This window comes from Puma concolor, chromosome E2 (genome assembly GCF_028749965.1).
Source record: "Puma concolor isolate L17-30 chromosome E2, mPumCon1.1.hap2, whole genome shotgun sequence".
Taxonomy (NCBI): Eukaryota; Metazoa; Chordata; class Mammalia; order Carnivora; family Felidae; genus Puma; species Puma concolor.
In genome coordinates, this window is record NC_141681.1 from 53526548 (window position 1) to 53547127 (window position 20580).

The 20580-nt window shown below is 57.6% G+C and overlaps 1 protein-coding gene across 3 annotated transcripts; it reads left to right on the forward strand.

Moving 5' to 3' along the window:
• ZSWIM9 (zinc finger SWIM-type containing 9) lies at positions 1-20580 on the forward strand. 3 transcript variants are annotated; one of them, XM_086690253.1, is made up of 4 exons: positions 1-284; positions 1362-1634; positions 8484-8796; positions 18172-20580. In XM_086690253.1, exons 2-4 carry the CDS (start codon positions 1372-1374, stop codon positions 20299-20301), a joined length of 2706 nt encoding a protein of 901 aa, XP_086546379.1. In that variant the 5' UTR covers positions 1-284; positions 1362-1371; the 3' UTR covers positions 20302-20580. The 3 variants fall into 3 exon arrangements, with proteins under 3 accessions (XP_086546379.1, XP_086546378.1, XP_086546377.1); XM_086690252.1 differs by having other exon boundaries at positions 2-280; XM_086690251.1 differs by lacking the exon at positions 1-284 and adding an exon at positions 416-812 and having other exon boundaries at positions 8484-8927.

The following is a 20580-nucleotide window of genomic DNA, read 5'->3' on the forward strand; positions in this document are numbered from 1 at the left end:
GTAGTCTCCCCGACCGGAGGCTACTAGGAAAAGGGGTGAAGTGGGGTGAGCCCTCCCGCAGAGCACGACGGGAAACGGCCCGCGCTTTCCCTCGCTCGGGGTGGGCGGGTGTAGCTGTGGGTCCGAGAAGTGACTGACGGGGAAAGGAGATTCAGGGCAAGCCGCTGCGCGTGGCACGGCGGGAAGAGAGGCGGGCGACCGCGCGGGGCATCCCGGGAGCAAGGGCCGGGCCTGGCCCCGGCGCGGAGCATTGTGGGAGGTGGACGCCGCTCCGGGGCGGGTAGGTGAGTGGGGAGGGGCTGGAAGGGTGCACATCTGGGGGAGGGGAGAGGCACAGCTGGGTGGGACAGCGGAGATGGGAGGGCCCGCGGCAGGAGGGGCTGGGAGGGCTTGGGGAGACAGAGGCGGGCTGGGAGGGGCTGCACCCGGTGGGGAGGCGCAGCTGGACGTGGGGGAGCATCTGGGGTGATGAAGCCCATCTGAAGACCAGGGGCCATGTCTAGGACCAGGATGCACATCTGGGGAGTAGGATAGCTGCGAATGGGAGGAGGGAACCACAGCTGGACTTGGGGGAGCGTCTGGGCAGGAAGGACCACAGACAAATATCGGTGACACTTGTGAGAATTGGCCACAAGTGAATGGGGCACACACCTGTGGGCGCAAAGTACGTACTGGATGTGGAGAGGACATCTGGATATGGGAGCATCTCGGAGGCAGGGGCTACAGCTGGATGTGGCGACCCATGGGGTCACCTCTGGGAGAGGGGCAGCGGCTGCATATCGGAGATACATCCTGGGAGGAGGGAGCCACAGGTGCGTGAAGAATATGACCGGGGTTGCGGGGTCCGTGACTGGACGTCGGAGCACATCTGGAGATGGAACATCTTTAGAAGAGGGCACAGATGGATGTGGGTTAGGGCCAAGAGGAGACACAAGGGGGCGTTTCATAAGAATGGGGGCGCTAGAGGTGGCGGCCAAGTGGAGGAGAGACATCAGGAGGGGGAGGAGGTCTTAAATGGAAGGAGGGAACACATTTGAGGAGGTGTGCACCACGGAATTTAAGAGTCCCATTTTGGGAGAGGGACCCCAGCTGTACCCAGGGGCACATCTACGGAGGAAGGGGCCAGAGCTGAAATCAGGGACCAGGATGACCGGCTCCAGTTGTCCCAAGGAATAATGCAGGGATGGGAGAAAGCCGAAGGTGGAGCGTAGATTCATACATAAATATTAATGGGGGTGCATCCCGCCGTGGACCCCACCTGGAAAGAGGCACCAGCACCAAAGAGGCGGGCGGAAAACGGAGGAGGTGGGGTACCCTGATGGGGACGACTCTGATATCCACGTGTCCCCTCTTCCCCTCAGGCGCCCCAGGATGGAGTCCCCACCCAGCACGGCAGGCCAGGAGGAGCAGGAGCTGCGGGAGCGGGCCTTCTTCTCGTGGGCCGAGTTCAGCCGCTTCTTCGACGCGTGGTGCCAGCAGCGGCTGGCACTCTTCTTCGTCAAGAGCTCCATGCACCTGGCGCGCTGCCGCTGGGCCAGCGCGCCCCCGCTCTACACGCTCATCGACGTGCTCAAGTACAGCTACGTGCGGCTCGTGTGCAAGGACGTGCGCGCCCCCAGCCGGCCCACCGTGGGGTGCGTGAGCTGAGCTGCCCCTTGCTGGGTGCTGGGGGGCGGGGAGCGGGGGGGGGGGGGGGGGGAGGGCGGAGGGGAAGCAACGGGGAGGAGTAGGCAGTGAGCCCCCCGCGGAGAAAGACCCGGAGGGAGACATGCCCGCTAAAACTGCTAAATGCATACACCTTGCAGAGAGGCCGAGAGTAAGGGAGAAAGGGAGACAGCCAGTCTGCTGGCCGGACAAAGGCGCACACACAGTGAGTGACAGGGTGGGCTCCAATTACAGACCTTTTTTTTTTTTTTTTAACCTTTATTTATTTTTGAGAGACAGAGCACAGCAGGGGTGGGGCGGAGAGAGGGAGACACGGAATACAAAGCAGGCTCCAGGCGCTGAGCCATCAGCACAGAGCCCCATGCAGGGCTTGAACTCACTGACTGCCAGACAGAGGCCTGAGCCGAAGTTGGCCATTTAACTGACTGAACCACCCAGGCGCCCCAGACTTACATTTTTTTAACGTATTTATTTTTGAGGGGTAGAGAGAGTGTGTGTGTGCAAGCAGGGGAGGGGCAGAGAGAGAGGGAGACACAGAATCCAAAGCAGGCCCCAGGCTCCGAGCTGTCAGTGCAGAGCCCCACGCGGGGCTCAAACTCACAAACCGTGAGATCATGACCCAAGCCAAAGTCAGAAAACTGGGTGAGAGCCAGGTTTGGGACACACAGAAAGAGACCAGAGCCAGACTGAGCTGCAGAGAAAGCCACAGGACAAAGAGAAAAAGATTCATCCACGCTTTCCGTAAATACGGGGCCAGGTCCCACACAGGGGCTAGCGATACCTCACTGGGGAGAGCAGGGGTTGAGCGGGACAGACACATCCCCTCCCCTCGTGGAACTTTCAGGCAAGACAGGGAGACTGACACATTATATGAACAAGCTCACAGTTTCCTATAAACATAATGTCACAAGGGGCAAGCAAAACACCCAAAAGAGACCCGGGAGACTCACCCGGGTGGCCAAGGGTGTTTCAATCGACCCCACTTCTAAATCAGAGCATTCCCCATAAAATGTTTGGTTTCCGGCTTTTCTGGAAACACAGGAAGAGGCTGAGCCCACCTTCCTGCGAGGCAGATGGCCACTCCAGTTAGACTGGGTGATGGCGTTCAGGTTTGCCCCAGACCCCACCGCTCTCCATTGCCTCATACGTGGCCCCTGCCGCTTGTGTGTTTCGCCCGCCTGGTCCCTGTGGGTGCATAAGTTTGAGACCCTTGGCTGGAGAGCCATGGGCAAGGACGGGGCACTTAAAGACAGGCTCCGTATTACAGGGCTGTTGTGAGGTTACCGTGAGACCAAGATGGGGGAAGGCACTTACCAGGTACCTGGAACATGGGCGGCCCGGTAAACGACAGCTATTCTAGAAGTCAAAGAGCACAGCCTCAAGCCAGCAGCCTAGCCTCCGACCCCCCAGGCCTGCTGCAGTTAGCCAGCGACACCGAGCAAGTGACGTCACCCTTCTGGGTCTCAGTCCTCTGCCTTGGAAAGTGGAGGAAGTCGTGGCATCGATCTCCTAGGTTTTGTGAGGATTAAATGAGCTAATAGAGGCACGTCGCTCAAAAGACGACGTGAGCACCTTCTGACAGCGATTCTGACCGTAGTTATTTAAACATTTATTGGGAGTTTACTGTTCTCGGTAGTTTACTCACTGCCTATGTAGAAGCAGAGACCCAGAAGCAGAGCAGCGTCAAACACCCATCATCACAGAGAACTCTAGAACACCAGAGTTTGCGAGTGGCTTGGGCCCAATCCTGGAATCTCTCTTCGTTAACAGAACCCAATTCCAAGTAACAAACACTTATTGAGCACCAACTGAGTGCACGCTCTTTGCTGGGCACTTTGCTCAGCGCTTGAGCAGCTGAGTACCTAATGGAGGAGACAAAGACCCCCCCCCAAAATGTTATTTTTAAGGGAAATGAGGGCAGTTGTGAGAGAGAAGAAGTTGAAGGGGGGAGGGAGGGGGATAAAAGAGGAGTGGGCAGCTCCATCCGAGAGCTTATGGGGTGCTCCTGGAAGCCTTCCTGGAAGAGGTGACCAGTAAATGAAAACTCGAAGGGCTCTCTCTGTTTATACACTTATGGATGTATGTATGTGACTTCAACACGCAGCGCTTGCTGTGCACAGGCACTGTCCCCAGTGCTCTGCAAATATCACAGGGAGCCAGGGGACAGGAGGGGCAGGGCTGGGGATTGACAGGCTGGTGGTGGCTTTGGGGAGACAGCAGGATGGTCCCGGGATGGGGAGCCCAGGAGGAAGGGGGGATTAGCAAGCCAGTTCAGGGATGATGACTGGGGGCCCATGGTTTCTGAGACCCTCTCTTCCCCCAACTGCTCAGGCAGCACCTGTCCGGTGTCACAACCCAGGAGCAGCCCATAGGCCAGGGTGCTATAGGGGGTGTCTGGTGTGTGACGGGGCAGCAGATGTGGGGGGAATGGTGTCAGGGTCTTGCCCGGCGGGGCTGAGTCCAGGGGCCAGGACTCATCTTGGGGGAGCCCTGGGAGGGCTGTGAGCAGGGGCAGCTCTGGGTTTAGGATGATCCCTCCGGGGGCCACGGGGGGGTGGGGGGGGGACGGACCGGAAGAGAGAGACGGGAGGCCGGGGAGGAGGCTGGGACTGAGGGTCCCAAGAACACACATCAGGACTTTGTCTCCTTGGCCATTCTGTCCCCCTTTCCCAGAGGATGGTCAGAGAAGTCTTCCTGGAGGAGGGGACACTGAGTCTGAGCCGTGAAGGATGCGTAGGAGGTAACTAGGTGCAAAGGAGGACGAAGAAGGAAAGAACCGAGTAGACCGGTGGCAGTGGGGATGGGGGAAAGTGGATGGTTGGACGAGGTTAGAAGGCGCCATAGGCAGGACTTGGTACTGGGTGGCTTGATGTAACGAGCAGACTGCCTGGGTACTGGGGGGTTCGTACAACAGGATTCCATCATTCCACGTCATTTATTTACGGAGCGCCTCCCGGCATTCTGGCATTCTCGGTGCTGGGAAGATAGCGGTTTGCAAAACAAAGATTCCTGCCCCCTTGGAGTTCACATTCAGAGCTGGGGGGCATTATTTCACCCCCCCCCCCCGCCAGGTGTGAAGTAAAGAAAGTGCAAAACTAGCGTCTGGAGGCTTCAGTAGCCAGTCCTGGGAGGTCCTGGAACCCCAGAGGGGACTCACGGAAGTGTGACCTCTCTTGAGCGGGGCGGGGGGGGGGGGGGGGGGGGGCTTGTTCTCGGGGCTGAAACACTCAGGCCACAAGACGCCAGACCAGAGAGTTTCACAAAAAGCCCGTGAGTTATCCAGGGAGAAACGTGTCGGGTTAAGAGCCCCACGAACTGGCCGTTTTGGTCAAAGATGACCGCACGTCGGAAACTTCCTTCAGTCCCTCCCGACAGCACTGTGGTGGCTGGACATTTTTGTGTCTTGTGTATAATGACTTGTGTGCTTACAGGTTTTCCAAACTTGTGTTATTTTTGTTACTTTAAATAAGGCAAAGCGTCTCACGCGTCTTTGGCAGACTTTTACAATCTAGCAGGCTCCCTGGGTTTTGACCTCCTGCGCAGAGAAGGAAAGGAACGTGTCGAGGGTCCCCTTCTGGTTTAACGGAGACAGTTCTGAAATATTTACCCTGGCTGCTGAGGAGCCTCACCCTTCTCAGGGGCCATTTGGAAACAATCTGGGAGCGTTTTAGGGAGCGCGCCTGGCATTTACTGCTTGGGAGTCAGGCTTCGTAATGACTCGCCAAGCCCTGGACAGCCTGTGTCACCGGGGTCAACAGACTACAAGGCCCTTGGCCAGGTGCACCCTGCAGCTCTTTTTCATAAATAAAGTTTTATTGGAACCCAGCCAGGCCCATGCATTTACATGGGCTCTATGGCCGTGTTCACCAAATAGAGGATATTTACTGTCTGGCCTTTTGCAGAAAAAGCACGGCCAGTCCCTGGTCTGCAAACATAAAAACCCCCTACCAAAAATGCTGCTAGCGTCCCTCATGGAGAAACACGGAGCCTCCTTTCCAAAAGCCGATGTCAGTTTTAAGTATTATTGTCAGGGAAATACACCCTGATTGTCCCCCCACCCCCCCTCCCCAGCCCCGCCATTTCTCTTTCATTCTTTACAATGCTGGTTGTACCCCCTAAATCAATTTCAGCTACGGGGCCAGGCCCTGCAGTCTGAGAACCATTGTCCTAGACAGACAGGCTCTTTTCACACACAGACGGGTGAGAGAGTTGGGTGTCATCAAAGCGTTGTTTGTAAGAAGAGAGAACTAGAGACGAACTAGAATTAGAACTAGAGAACTAGAGGGGCGCCTGGCCGGTCAGTTGGAGCGTGCGACTCTCGATCTCGGGGTTGTGAGTTCGAGCCCCATGTTGGGTGTAGAGATTACATGAAAATAAAAATCAAACAAACAAACAAAACACCCCAACGTAGAGCTGGAAGAATTGTGAGTGGAATGTGGGGCAGCCAAAGGATACAGTGTTGAAAAACTGATGGGTGGAAAAGCACCGAGAAAGCAAGTTGCAAAAGTATATATAGAATGTGATGCTCAGGCTAGTTTCCTGTTGCTGCCGTGACAAATGATCACAAACTGGAGGGTCTTAAAACAATGCAAATCTGTGATTTTACAGCTCTGAGGGGGCGCAAGTCCAGCACGGGACTCCCGGGGCTAAAAAATCAAGGTGTCCGCAGAGCTGGATGTTCCAGGGGAGAATCTGCTGCCTTCCTTTTTCCAGCTTCTAGATGCACTTGTGTTCCTGGGCTTGGAGCCTCCTCTGGGTTTGCCACTCCTCCAGCAGAGAAACATCTCTCTCTCTCTCTCTCTCTCTCTCTGATTTGCCTCTCTTGCTTCTCTCTTCCCCTTACAAAGACCCTTGTCAGTACACAGAACCCACCTGGATAAGCCAGGATCACGTCCCCATTGCAAGACCCTTAATTTCATCACATGTTTAAAAAAGCACACGCAGCGTATGTATGCAACTCAGTGAATTTCCCGGAAATAAGATGCATATGTAACCAGTACCCAGAACAAGGGAATACACGCGTCCAGTGCCAAGAACCCCCTCACACTCCCCCCTCTTAGGGTTAACCACTCGAGGTCGTGACCTCTCTCTGATCTCTCCACAGCAGTCTGGCTTTCCTCTTGAAATTTCTTTTTTTTTTTTTTTTAAGTTTATTTTTGAGACAGAGAGAGACAAAGCATGAACGGGGGAGGGTCAGAGAGAGAGGGAGACACAGAATCTGAAACAGGCTCCAGGCTCTGAGCTGTCAGCACAGAGCCTGACGCGGGGCTCGAACTCACAGACCGCGAGATCATGACCTGAGCCGAAGTCGGACGTTTAACCGACTGAGCCACCCAGGCACCCCTCTTTTTTTTTTTTTAATGTTTACTTTTTGAAAGAGAGAGAGAGACTGAGAGAAAGAGAGACAAGGAGCGGGGAAGAGGCAGAGAGAGAGGGAGACCGAGGATCTGAAGCAGGCTCCCCTCCAATAGCAGAAAGCCTGAGGTGGGGCTCGAACTCACGAACCTAAGAGATCACGACCTGAGCCGAAATCAAGAGTCGCACGCCTACCCACCTGAGCCACCCAGGCGCCCCTGAACTCGCGATAAACGGGACGCGTGGTGCTTTATCACCCTTCACGTCGGGCTTCCTTCGCTCGGCGGGTTGGGGAGATGATCCACGTTGCCGGGGACGGTAACAATTTGGTCCCTCTTACTGTTGGTTAGGGCTGCGTTTGAGGAATATATCCCTGCTTACTTCCCCACGCTTGAGTGGAAATCCTGGGTCCCGGAGGGGCACATCCGTGATCAGCGTTAGCAGATCGTGTCACGCAGTGTCCCACAAGTGACTTAGGTTTTACACGCCCGTGGTCTAGAAGTACGAATCGGGCCTGCCCCGCCTCCTGGCCCACGTTTATTTCGTCCTTCTGGCAGCGTGTAGTGGCATGTCCTTGGGGGTTGCTGTTTGCATTCCCTCGATGCCTGGTGAGCTTGAGCGCCTCATCACGTAGACAAAGTTTCCGAACCTAAGAACCTACCTCCTGCTGCTTACGGGTAGCTAAAAACATACGCAGGAAGGCAAAATACCCACTTTGGGAGGTGGCTACTTTGGGGGGCAGAGGAGGGAGGGGTCCTTTTTGGGGGAGGGCAGGTGCACAGGGGCCCTGCACTCGCGATGTTGTTACCGCTAAATGGGAAATGGCAGTGTTTTCTTTCTTAAAATTGAGATAAAGATGATAAGCTAAATCGCTCTCGAGGTGCCGTCGTAGGTAAAGAGCCGCGGCAAACCCTGAGCGCACGGGAAGCCAAGTGCTTTCCACACATCAACTCTTTCAACCCTGACAACAAGCCTAGGAGACAGGCACCATCCATATTCTCTCCCTTTCAACTCAGGAGGAAACTGAGGCACAGAGGCTGGAAGCCACTCGCCCCAGGTCACACGACCGTTGGAATCGTGAGGCCCTCTCTCTTCTCTGTGCTGGAAACAATTCTTAATTTTAGAAAACAGGGGCGCCTGGGCGGCTCGGGGGGGGGAGGGGGGGGGGGGGGCAGTGTCCGACTCTTGATTTCGGCTCAGGTCATGATCTCAGGGCTGTGAGATCCAGCCGGAGGCCAGCATGGGGCTCTGCGCTGAGTGTGGAACCTGCTTAAGATTCTCGCCCTCTGCCCCTCCCCCATTTGTGCGCGCACGCTCTCTCTCTCTCTCTCTCTCTCAAAAAATAAATTAGAAAAAAAAAGTATATAAAATGAAAATTTAAAAAAGGAGACAGAGAGAGAGACAGAGAAGGAGGACAAGGGCAGAGGGTGATGTGACGGCGGCGGTGGTCGTTCCTCCCGCAGGCCCCCCCAGCCCGGCTGCCCGGCCTTCATCATCGTCAAGCTGAGCCCGCTGCGGGACCGCCTCGTGGTGACAGAGTGCCAGCTGACCCACTCGCACCCGGCCTGCCCGCTCGAGTTCGCCTACTACTTCCGCCCGGGCCACCTGCTGGCCAACGCCTGCCTGCCCGTGCGCACCACCAACAAGATCTCCAAGCAGTTCGTGGCCCCCGCCGACGTGCACCGCCTGCTCTCCTACTGCAAGGGCCGCGACCACGGCGTCCTGGACGCCCTGCACGTGCTCGAGGGGCTCTTCCGCACCGACCCCGAGGCCAAGGTGGGGTCTCGGGAGAGGCAGCCGGGGGCGGGGGACAGCCACGCCGGAGCCTCGCGGGTCATTCATTCATCCATCCGCCCACTCCTCCATTCGCTCCTTTCATCCATTCCTCCGCGCCGGTCATTCGCCAGGTGCTTATTGCTAGGTGCTGGGGAGGCCGCAGCCTGCAAGACGCGTGGTCCCCGGCGGCGGGGACCTGGCCCGCCAGCGAGGCGCTGGGCCGGAAGAGCTCCCTGCCCCCACGGAAATGCGGGGGAGCGGGATTCTCCACTGCCCGGAACGGTAGCCCCTGGCCACGCGTGGCTATTGGGCACTTGAAATGTGGCCAGTAGGACCGAGGAACCGAGCTTTAAGTTTCGTTTCTTTTTAACTAATCGCGATTGAAATAGCCGCGCCTGGCCCTGGGGCTGCCTTGCAGAGGAACAGGCTAGAATTCCCTCGCCTCGCGTCCTGAGTCGCACCCAAAGGCGATCAGATGTCGGTAGGGTTGGGGCTAGGAAGAAGACGAGTCGGAAGGGCAGGAAGTGCCCTTTAAAAGACATTTTGCAAACCTGGACGACACGCGTAGAAAACGCACAGACGCGAAGCACGTAGTCTGACGAATGCCTGCAGGGTGGAAACATCCAGATCAAGGCTCAGAAGGGAGGGGGCTTCCTCACCGAAGGTGACGGAGGGAGGTGACAGAGTGAGGAGTAGGGTCGGGGAGCATCAGGCGAGGACATGGAGAGGGACGGTTAGTTGGAAGGGCGCGGTTTTAGTTTGAGGGGTCACCGAAGGTCTCTCTTAAGGAAATGCTGGTGAAACAGGGGAGACAACGGAGGCAGGGGACCCCCCCTCCCCCACTCGATCTGCAGAGGCAGGGGAGTTCCAGGCAGAAGGAATAGCCTGTGTAAAGGTTCAGAGGCTGGAGCATGCGAGCTGTTTGTCCAAGAGAAATCTTTCTGCTGCTTTCAGAGCTAGGGTGGATGTGAACGAAGGGGGTGAGGGGGGTGGGGGGACGACGTACTGCCCCGACTGTTCTTTTCTCTTGTGCAGGGAAGAGGTCCCAAGTCAGGGCACCTGGGTGGCTCAGTCAGTTAAGCGTCTGGCTCTTGATCTCGGCTTTGATCCTAAGCTCACGAGCCAAGCCGTGATGATCAAGCCCCGCGATGGGGTCTACGCCAACCGTGCGGAGCCTGCTAGGGATTCTCCCTCCCTCCCTCCCTCTTCCCCTCCCCTGCTTGCACTGGAGTGCGCACGGGCTCGCTCTACCCACACCTAATACTGGTGCTAACGTTAGTTAACATTTGTCAGGCACTGAATCATGGGCTAAGCACGACCCTAAGCGGCTGTACATTGAAAGCTCACCAGAGCGTGTGGAGGAAGGACCTCACCATTCTTACCTCCGTTTCACAGACGAGGAAACTGAAGCACTGAGAGGGCAAGCGAGTGGCCCGAGGCCACACCGCTACCTAGTGACGGAGCTGGACTTCAGCCCTACACCGTCTGAGATGCGGGGATGTTCTCTTCACTGCTCAGCTACTCCCCAGTTTGGAAATGAGGCTCGGGCCCCCTCCCATCAGTTCTAGCCTCCGGAGAGTTGAGGGTCGCGCCCAAGTCGGTTTGCTGCTCTGTCAAATGGGGCTTCGCACACACGCGCTCCCCACCCCACTGGTCTTTGCCGAGCTATTCCGTCCTCCACGGTCCACCATCAAATAAATCAGCCTCGGCTGTCTTTTCTGGAAACACCTGTGCTGTGTAGGGCTGCCTCCATGAGAAGCAGCTTACTGACAGATGAAAGCCTTCAAGGTCAAGGGATTGTCCTTTTAACTTCCAGTTTGGAAGCTGCCATAGACCCTGGCTAAACCAGGGTCGGCTCCCGAGTCTGTGGTTTGGCCTTGACGCTTATTTTTTTATTATTTTTTAAAAATTTATTGAGAGAGAGAGAGAGAGAGGGGGAGAGAATGAGCAGGGGAGGGGCAGAGAGAGAGGGGGACAGGATCTGAAGCGGGCTCCATGCAGACAGCAGAGAGCCCGATGCAGGGCTCAAACCCACGAACCACGAGATCGTGACCTGAGCCAAAACCGGGGGTCTGATGCTAACCCACTGAGCCACCCAGGCACCCCCACCTTAATCCTTGTAAAAAAAATGAGGAAGATGTTCTGGAACACCAAGAGACAGACTAGTGAATGGGTTATTCCTTTTTTTTTTTTTTTTTTTTTTTAAGTCTTTCTTTTTTGAAAGTGAAGAAGGGGGGAGGATGGGTAAAAGTCAGGCTGCCAGCTTCCAGGAACCAAACGGGGGAAGAGGGCTTTGGGACGCCCTGTCCCCCATCAGATGGCCCTGTGGTCCGCAAGGCCAGGGACCCTTTCTGTTCTACGCTCTTCGCAAAAGAAACCTCCAGCCACCTGGGGATGAGAGGCAACTTGACCTTGAGAGGTCTAACTGCTTCTTAAACGGCCACCAATTTGTCTTTTTTGACCCCCCCACCCTGCCTCGTGCTGCCAATTCCTTTTGAAGATGCTGCTGTCGGTCCTCAGCATTTTCCAGTTGCTGGTTCAGGAATCACGAGGTTGGGGGTTTGGGCTTTATTTTGCGGGGAGTGGGGAGCGATCGGCTTGTCCATCTGTTTTCCAGCTTCCTGAGTTTGGTTCCTGCTGTTTCCTTTTCTGTAGCTCCTCCCAGCCAGCTCCTGTGGGAGGGATTACTTTTTTTGGTTTGTTTTTGTTTTGTTTGTCTGTTGGAGGGATTGCTTTGCAAAGCCAAATGCCTGGGACCCCCTGAGTGGCCGTGGCCCGCTGGTCTGGGCCGTGGTCTGGGGAGCGGACCGGACAAGAGTAGTGTGCCCAAAAGCCACTGCCACGGTTCGTGGGCAAGACTTCCGTAGCCGCTTCATCCGGGGAGGTGCTAAGACCTTTTGTGATCTGCCCCAAGGCAGCGATGATGGGCTGAGGTGTTCCGTCACATCTCCATTACCTCATTTCTGGCAGGCTCTAGGGTAACCAGCAGGCCAACTGGCTTTCTGGGCAGAGAGGGAGCTGGAACAGAAACGTGGCGTCTTCTCTCACAGGTATGCCCTGCCTTCTGAGAAAGGTGAATGTTGATCTGAGTGTGCAACTTGTACGTACGCTAAAAGGTCAACCGGTACAGGCACGGTGGAGGACAGCTGGACAATGTCTGTCCACACAACCGCGTTGGCCCCTGTCCCACGGGTGGGAATTTATGCTGCAAACGACTCTGGCAGCTGATCCGAACAGATCGCTCAGATACAGTTTTGAGGTTAACGACACCGCGAAGCAAGGTGCAAAACTGTGCGTAACGTGCTGTTTTGTGCGCGGCAGGGAGAGAATGAGACTATATGGCTATGCTGGCTTGTGTTCACAGAAAGAAGCTCCAGAAGACACCCAGGAGGTGGAACAGGCGCAGGAACAGCGAGGGGGTTGGCGTGGGTGGAAAAGCAGAGGAAGAAGGCTGTGGCTGTGTAGCTTCATATGATTAGATTTCTGGACCCTGTGGACTTTTTTCTTTTTAAACTTCTTAATTTAATTTTATTTTTAGAGAGAGTGAACGTTTGAGAGAGGCAGAGAGTGAGAGACAGAGAGAGAGAGAGAGAGAGAGCGAGAGAGAATCCCAAGCAGGCTCCATGCTCCATGCTGAGCCCGACACGGGGGCTCGATCCTATGACCCTGGGATCATGACCTGAGCCAAAACCAAGAGTCGGTCGCTCAACTGACTGAGCCACCCAGACACCCCTGGACCCTGTGGGCTTTTTGCACGTTCAAATGGTTCATTTTGGAAGAGAAGGTGAGGGGCGCCCGGGCGGCTCAATTAAGCGTCTGACTTTGGCTCAGGTCCTGAGCTCATGGTTCGTGACTTCGAGCCCCACGTCGGGCTCTCTGCTGTCAGCCCAGAGCCTGCTTCAGATCCTCTGTCTCCCTCTCTCTCTCTCTCTGTGCCCCTCCCCTGCTCTCTCTCTCTCTCTCTCAAAAATAAATAAACATTAAAAGAGAGAGCGAGAGAGAAGTGAAAATAGGCCAGGGTCCCAATGTACCATACCGACCTTGCCAGCTGTGGGACATCCCCTGTGGTGCAAACGGCTTGCTCCCCGGGGCCTCCGCGTGTTCATCCGTCGAACGGGGGTAACAGTGCACACACCCCTTCGTAGGACGTGTGGATGTGTGCGTCCCTGCGACAACACTGCCCGGAAGCCAGGAGGCCCTGTACGTTCGGCTACTGAGCTATTATCTTTATTCCCTCAGGTCGGGAATAGTCTAGAGACCAGGGCCGTTCCGATCGTGTGACAAGGGGGCGCGCGCTCACACGGAGGAAGGGGGTGTGGGTGGCAGGTGTCGCGAGCCGCGGTTTCTGGGGTTCACGTCTGTGGAACCCACCGTCGACGGCGGCCGCATCCCTGTGTTACCTGTTTGTGTGTCTGAGATGACGCCCTGGCCGCACCTGAGTCCTCACACCTGTCGGCCGCGCGCCCTTGAACCAGGCCCGTGGGATTGCTTTCGTGAAGGCCGAGGGGGTAGCGTGGGCAGGAACAGGGACTCGGGGCCCCAGCCGCCTTGGGTGCGAATTCCTGCTCTGCCGCTCACTGCCTGCGGGACCCCGGGCAAGCAGCGGAAGCTCTCTGTGCCTCAGTTTTACCATCTGGAAAATGGGGGCGGTAATAATCGCAGCTGTTTCACAGGACTGGTGTGAGCATCGGAGGAGGTGAGGCCTCGGCACAGAAAAACCCCCGTCCTGTGTGGTGCCGACGCGGGGGCTCGAACCCACGGACCGCGAGATCATGACCTGAGCTGAAGTCAGACGCCCAACCGACTGAACCACCCAGGTGCCCCTCACCTCCTCCTACTCTTAAGATGTCCTGATGGCCCCCCCCACCCCGCTCAGTGCCCGCACTGGCACTTGGCACGTCAGATTCGTTCCGTAAATATTTGGTAGCGAGTCTCATATTTGGGGGAAACTGAGGTACCCCCCACCTTTGGCAAAGGCCGCCACACACACACCCCCCCCTCCGCAGCGTCCCCCACACGTCTCCCTCGGCTTCTTGCTTTTTTTCTCCCCCAACAATTTCAGGGATCTGGACTTGGATCCCCAGCCCCGTTACCTGCTAGCTCCGTGGCCCTGGGCAAGTCACCCCCCTCCCCCGGTGTAGTTGGGGACCCTAAGGCCGCCCTCAGTTGCCACGAGGACTCACAGAGCTCAGCAACGCTGTTACACTCCCAGCTACAGCTCATTACAGCGAAAAGGACACAGATTAAGAATCAGCAAAGGGAAAAAGGCGCGTGGGGTGGAGGCGGGAGGACAGTGAGTTTCTATTTGTTCTCCTGGCGTTCGGCTCTGCCAGCAACATTGTGTTACGGGCTTGGAGTATTGCCAACCGAGGAGCCCCCCTCCCCGAGCCCCGGTCCAGAGATTTTGCTGGGGTTCGGCCACATAGACGCGCCTGACTGCCTGAGTGGCCGCCCTGGGTCTCCAGCCCCTCTGGAGGTCAGGATGATACTGTGTGGCTCAGGCCCCCCCATCATAAATCATTCCCGTCTTCGCATAGACTATCTAGAAGTGGTCCAAGGCGCCCAGACACTCTTATCCGGCAGGACGTTCTTATCTCCCAGCAGCTGGGCAAGAGCCAGACCTTTCTTTGGAATATGCTGAGCTCAGACAGCCCAGACGGGTTGAGGTAATCCTTCACTGCCTCGGTTGCCCTATCTTCAATAGAAGGAAAATGATCATCCCCTCTCAGCAGTGGCCCTCGCTCACTCGGAGGTCCCCGCACCAACCTCAGTCCCATCAGCCTTTCTCTTGAGCACGCTGTCCGTGCGCGGGGACCCATAAAAACAGCCGACACTCAGCACATACTGATCTGGGACCAGGCACTGGTCTTCATGCTTCGTGCAAATGAGCCCACGTGATGGTGCGCCCCACCTTTGCAGGCGTGAGCAGCGGAGGCCCAGAGAAGTTCAGACACTTGCCCTGAGCCACACAGCCGGTGCGGAAGCTCGCACAGCTGGTCAGAGGAAGCACCACAGCCTGGCTCCAGGGTCTGGAACGCTTAGCCGCCCTGGGTTCATTTATGCCCGTGTGCCGGGCCCACAGTAGACTCTCCATCAACGCCATTTGATGAACAAACAGGGGGGAAGGAAAGCCTCCGTGCCCTCTTTAGAAACAAAACCCAAGATCAGAAATCTGAATTTTCCCTTGAAGAATGGAGATCAGGTTCAAACTCGCCAAGTGCCTGCCTGCTCTGGGAAAGCCTCTTGGCAGATACATTTTGCTTTATTTACTTTTCTGTTACTCCTGACTCCGGAGGAGAGATGGACAAGAACTCAAGACTATAGAAACACATCACTCTTTTAAACCCGTTCCACTTAGGACAACTTTGTCTTTGCATTAATTTCTACACCAGCGCTGTCTGACAGGAATTTCTTTTTTTTTTTTAAGTTTATTTTATTTAGTTTGAGAGAGAGAGAGTAAGTGAGTGAGTGCAGGGGAGGGGCAGAGAAAGAGAGGGAGAGAGAGAATCCCAAGCAGGCTCTGAGCTGTCAACGTGGAGCCCGACGCGGAACTCCAACTCATGAACCTGTGAGATCGTGACATGAGCCGAAATCAAGAGTCGGACGCTTAACTGACTGAGCCCCCCGGGCGCCCCTGACACAACTTTCTATGATGGTGCAAATGTCCTGCGGCATTCAGGAGAGCAGTCACTAGCCTCGTGTGCCTAAGGTGAAATATGTCTAGTGTGACTGATGAACTGAGTTTTTATAGGTTGTCAAATATTAATTCACTTAAATTCAAATAGTTACAGGTGGCTATACAGGTTGGACAGAGCGCAGTTCTAGATTGAAACATTTGCTGAGATAAATCGTCAAGCAATGATGTCAAAACTCAGGATAGGTTGAAAATAATCGTAGGGGGATAGTAACTAATCAGCTGTAAGATTACGACGCTTTTTCATACCATTTATTGAATTCGAACACTGGTTAAGATGCTGACTATAAGGCTTCTGGGTCGGGAAGACAAATTTTTTTTTGTTCCCTTGGGACTCTACCAGACTTTTTTTTTTTTTTTTTTCAATTAGAGGATATTTTTTCCTTCCCCTTGAAAGCTAAGAACAATGCAGTGCTTTTTAACCACCCTGTACGAAGAGGTTGGATGATGGCAGAACGGTTTGTGGAGAGATCTGTGCTTAAGTTATTCAGATCCTGGCCCTGCGGCTGGGGGTTGGCACCGACAGGGACCTGCAGGACGAGGCTGACCGTCAACCCTCTGCCCCATTCAGTGGCTTTTGTGCGATGACGATGCCCAGAGTGACGAAGGCCGAGGAGGACAAGAGGGACCAGAAGATGAGGTCCAAGGGTCTGATCGCCCAGCCCACAGTGTGGCGTGAACTCTGGGGGTGGGGGGGGACCTGTAGTGGGATTGGGGATTCCTGGGAAAGGAAAAGCTTTCAAGCGGGGTGGGGGGGGGTGATCTGATCTGAAGTTTTGAAAATGAAACAGAGATGGGGCAGGTTGGGGCGGGGATGGGGGGGGTGGGGGTGGTCAATGAGCATCGAGTATGGCTTGGGGCTGCCCACCTCTGGAGGGCGCTGGAGACGTCCAAGGGGCCATGTTCCTGCAGAGGCAATCCAGTGGATGGATCTGGAGCCTGGAGATACAGAACTGAGAGTTATCAACTGAGAGATGATAAAAGCCTGGGTGACCAGAGGCGATCGCCTGGGCAGAGCCTAGAGACGGGAAAGAGCAGAGGAGAGGACAGGAGCTCAGCAACATTTAGAAGTGGGGAGTGGAAGAGGGGCGAGGCAAGCGAAGGAGACAGAACAGGAGACGCCTGGGAAGAAGGAGGACAGCCAGGAGTTTTCAGGGTGACAGAAGCCGAGAGAGATTCGTGTTCCAGAAAGGGGGGCAGCGTTGTCCCTGTCCTCTGAGTGCTGCGGTGAATCAAGTGACACAGAAACAATAGCGGGATTAGATCCGCATCAAGCCTTGGACACAAATGATCTCATTTTGGCCTCTCCACGACCCTATTCTATAGACATCGCCTCAGTTTTGCAGTCAAGGAAAGTGCGACTCAGCCCAGGGTCCCACACCAGTAAGAGCCGAAGCCAGGATGCAAGATTAGACTCTTCCCTGAACTCCAGAGACGTGGCCTGTGGATATCGCTGCACGCTTTGTGCCTTGGTCCCCCCGGGGAGGTAGCAAGCTGATGCCATGGGCGCCATTCAACGTATCAGGAATGCAAAACACAGCATCCCTCACCTCGTGGGGCTCCCATCTCCGGAAGGGTGAACGGGCAACAAGCAAGTCGAGATGGGACGTGCTTCGGGGTGATTAAGTGCCACGGCCAACGGTGGCTAGAGAGGGCCGGGGTACTTGCTAAGAAGGGAGGGCCGGAGTGGGCCTTTAGGAGGACACGGTTTTGGGGGCAGGGGCGATAATCGTAGCGACTGCGAACACTTGGAGAGCCCTTCCTATTTCTTGAGCGCCTATTGCCGAATGTATCATTTGTGCCAGGCGGTGTTCGAAATGCTTCCGTTCATTTCATCCTTCCCGTCGCGGGGAGTATCTCGTAACATTCTTCCAAGGCGGTGTTGGTCAGGGAAGTGGCCGGGTGCCACACACAGCCAGGAAGTGGGGGCCCCAGGGTCTCAGCCTTGCGCGGGCTCTAGACCCCACGCTGGACCTGCCCCCCTGAGCACGAAGGAACGCGTCTGCAGTTCCCAGACGCGGAAATGGGGGGAACGACGAGGTTAAGGAGGAAACTGAGGCTCGGAGAGGTTACGTCACAAGGTTAGAAAGTGATGGGGCCGGGACTCCAAATCAGGCGATCTTTCTGCGCAGCCTACGGCTTTATTGCTAGATAGACCGGTGGCTCTCAACCCGGAGCGCGCGTGGGGATCCCCTGGAGGGCTTGTCAAACACGGATGGTGGGGCCCTCAGAGTTTCTGACTCAGCAGGTCTGGGGTGGGCCTAAGAATGTGCATTTCGGTCAAGGTCCCAGCGGGCGCCGCTGCTCCCAGCCCTAACTTTGAGAACCTTCGCCCCAGCCTGCCTCTCAGCGCAGGAAGGAATGAATACCCAGCCCCGAGTAGGTACACTGAGGCTCAGAGAGGCCGGCCCGTGGGCAGAAACCCCACAGCTATTAGAGGGCGGTGCCGGACCTCGAGCCCGGGCAAGCCGCCTCCAGAGGTCGCGTTTTTACACCATCCCCCCCCTGCACCGCCGCCTGCCGGTCGGAGGAAGAAATGCCTGCACGCGGGAATGAATGAATTCCCATTTCCCCGTCGGGGACACCGAGCTCCGGGGGCCGCCGGGCTCCCTGCCCCCCGCGCCCCCCCGCCCCCCGGGCGATCCCTGACCGCTTTCCCTGCCTCCCCGCCCCGCCCGCAGGTGAAGCTGGTGTTCGTGGAGGACCAGGCGGTGGTGGAGACCGTGTTCTTCCTGACGTCGCGCACCCGGGCGCTGCTGCGGCGCTTCCCGCGCATCCTCCTGGTGGACCGGCTGCCCGGGCTGCAGGGCGCGCTGGACCTGCTGGCGGTGCTGTGCGTGGACGGCGCGGGGCGCGCGCGCCAGGCCGCCTGCTGCGTGGCGCGCCCGGGCACGCCGAGCCTGCTGCGCTTCGCGCTGGCCTCGCTGCTGCAGAGCGCGCCCGACGTCAAGGGCCGCGTGCGCTGCCTGACGGCCGGGCCCGAGGTGGCGGCGCAGCTGCCGGCCGTGCGCCAGCTGCTGCCGGGCGCGCGCGTGCAGATCTGCCGCGCGCAGGGCCTGGAGACGCTCTTCAGCAAGGCCCAGGAGCTGGGCGGCGCCGGCCGCGAGGACCCGGGCCTGTGGCCGCGCCTGTGCCGCCTGGCCGGCGCCTCGTCGCCCGCCGCCTACGCCGAGGCGCTGGCCGAGCTGCGCGCCCACGGCCCGGCCGCCTTCGTCGACTACTTCGAGCGCAACTGGGCCCCGCGCCGCGACATGTGGGTGCGCTTCCGAGCCTTCGAGGCGGCCCGGGACCTGGACGCGTGCGCCCTGGTGCGCGGCCACCGCCGGCGCCTGCTGCGCCGCCTGAGCCCCTCGCGCAGCGTGGCGCAGTGCCTCCGCGACCTGGTGGCCATGCAGTGGGCCGATGCGGCCGGGGAGGCGGCGCCCGAGGGCCCCGACGGCGGGGGGCCTTGGCCAGAGGGCGAGCCGGGGAGGGGAGCCCACGTGGAGAAGGAAAGGATGAAGGGCCTGGAGAGCGGGGACTGGGCAGGGACCCCGAGAGAAGGAAGTATTTGGCGAGGCGCCCAGTTGGAGAAGGAGTGGGCCCGAGGAGTGGAGGCCAGAGACCGGGGAGGGGCTCAGTTGGAAAGTGACTCGGGGAGAGGGTTGCAGGTCCAAGACTGGAGAGGGTCCCAGTCGGAGAACGAGCACTGGAGAGGGCCAGAGATCAGAGACTGGAGGGGGACCCCATTGGAGGCCGAGAAAGATTGGGGACCAGAAGGTTACGTAGGGAGAGGGGCCTGGTTGGAGGACGGTGGGCCGAGAGCATTGGAAGGGTATACCTGGAGGATGGCCCAGCTGGAGGGTGACAGCATTAGGGTGCTGGAGACCACAGAGCGGAGGGGGGCCCCGTTTGATCCTGAGAGGGCCAAGAGTCTTGAAGGGAGCACCTGGCGGGGGGGCCAGCTGCACGATGAGAGGGCACACAGACTGAAAACCAGAGACTGGAAGGGGCCTCAGCTGGAAGCTGAGAAGGGAAGGGGGCTGGAGGTCAGGACCTGGAGGGGGCACCATGTGGAGAAGCCCAGGGAGTTGGTCCCTGAGAATGGAGACCGAAGGGGGCCCCAGTGGGGAGATGAGAGGCAGAGAGGGCCAGAGGTTGGAGAAGAGAGGGAAGTGAGGTTGGGGGTCAAAAGAAGAAGGGATCTGGAAGATGTAGTTCTGGTCCATCTAGGGGACACGAGGGTGACAGGCCTGGAGAACGGACAGGGAGCCCGGTCTGTGGGCCCCAAGGGCCGAGGAGAACAAGGGATGGGGTGTGGGGGTGCAGGAGGGAGGTGTCTAGGGCTGGGGAGCGGAGTCCCGTGTGGGCCCGCCGTGGGAACTGTGTGTGAAGGCGATCCAGAATGGGCAGGGACGCGGAGAGTGTGCCTGGCCGCTGGGGAGAGCCCGCAGGAAGGGGGTCAAGAAGAAGGTCCACGGGAACCAAAGAGGCCTTGCTGCCCCTCCGCAGAGGAGGAGGTGGACTGGGAGCCCCTGGCCAAGTTCCGAGCGGCCTGCGGGCCAGAGCTGGCGGAACTGGTGGCCGAAGAGCTGGCCTTCGCCAGGCAGCACGGGACCCGGGGTTTCCACTGGACTGGAGCTGGGTTTGCCCTTAAGGACGGAACCTCGGACTTCTTCCTGGACAGGGCCCTGACCCGCTGCAGCTGCTCTATCCACGCCGCCCGTCGTCTGCCCTGCCGCCACCTGTTTGCGGCGCGCCTCCTCACGGGGGCAGCCTTATTCCACATGGACCTGCTCAGGGACTGCTGGGGGAGAGCCCCAGAGCCCTGACCCATCGGGCCCCCGCCTGCCACCCTCCGCTGTGAGGGCAGGAGGGCGCTCTTCGATCCCAAAGATAACAGGGCTGAGGCCAAGGAGGCCACCTCAGTCCCTCTGGCCACTTCCTGTGTCATCCAGGGACCTCACCTTGGCCGTTTGCCTCTCTGGGCCCTACGGGAAGCTGACAGTGGTCTCTGAGGTCCTGGAGGCACAGTGTGGAAGAGGGTGGCGGCTAGGACGGCTCCTGAGGGCCTCCCTCAGGAGAGGAGATGTGTGATGAGACAGGGGATA

Excerpts from the sequence above, each read along its gene's own strand:
- ZSWIM9 (XM_086690251.1), top strand. The coding sequence starts at position 639 with ATGGGGCACACACCTGTGGGCGCAAAGTACGTACTGGATGTGGAGAGG. Across the intron at positions 1,635-8,483 it reads CCCAGCCGGCCCACCGTGGG|GCCCCCCCAGCCCGGCTGCC; the intron begins GTGCGTGAGCTG and ends TTCCTCCCGCAG. Across the intron at positions 8,928-18,171 it reads CCGCGCCGGTCATTCGCCAG|GTGAAGCTGGTGTTCGTGGA; the intron begins GTGCTTATTGCT and ends CCCCGCCCGCAG.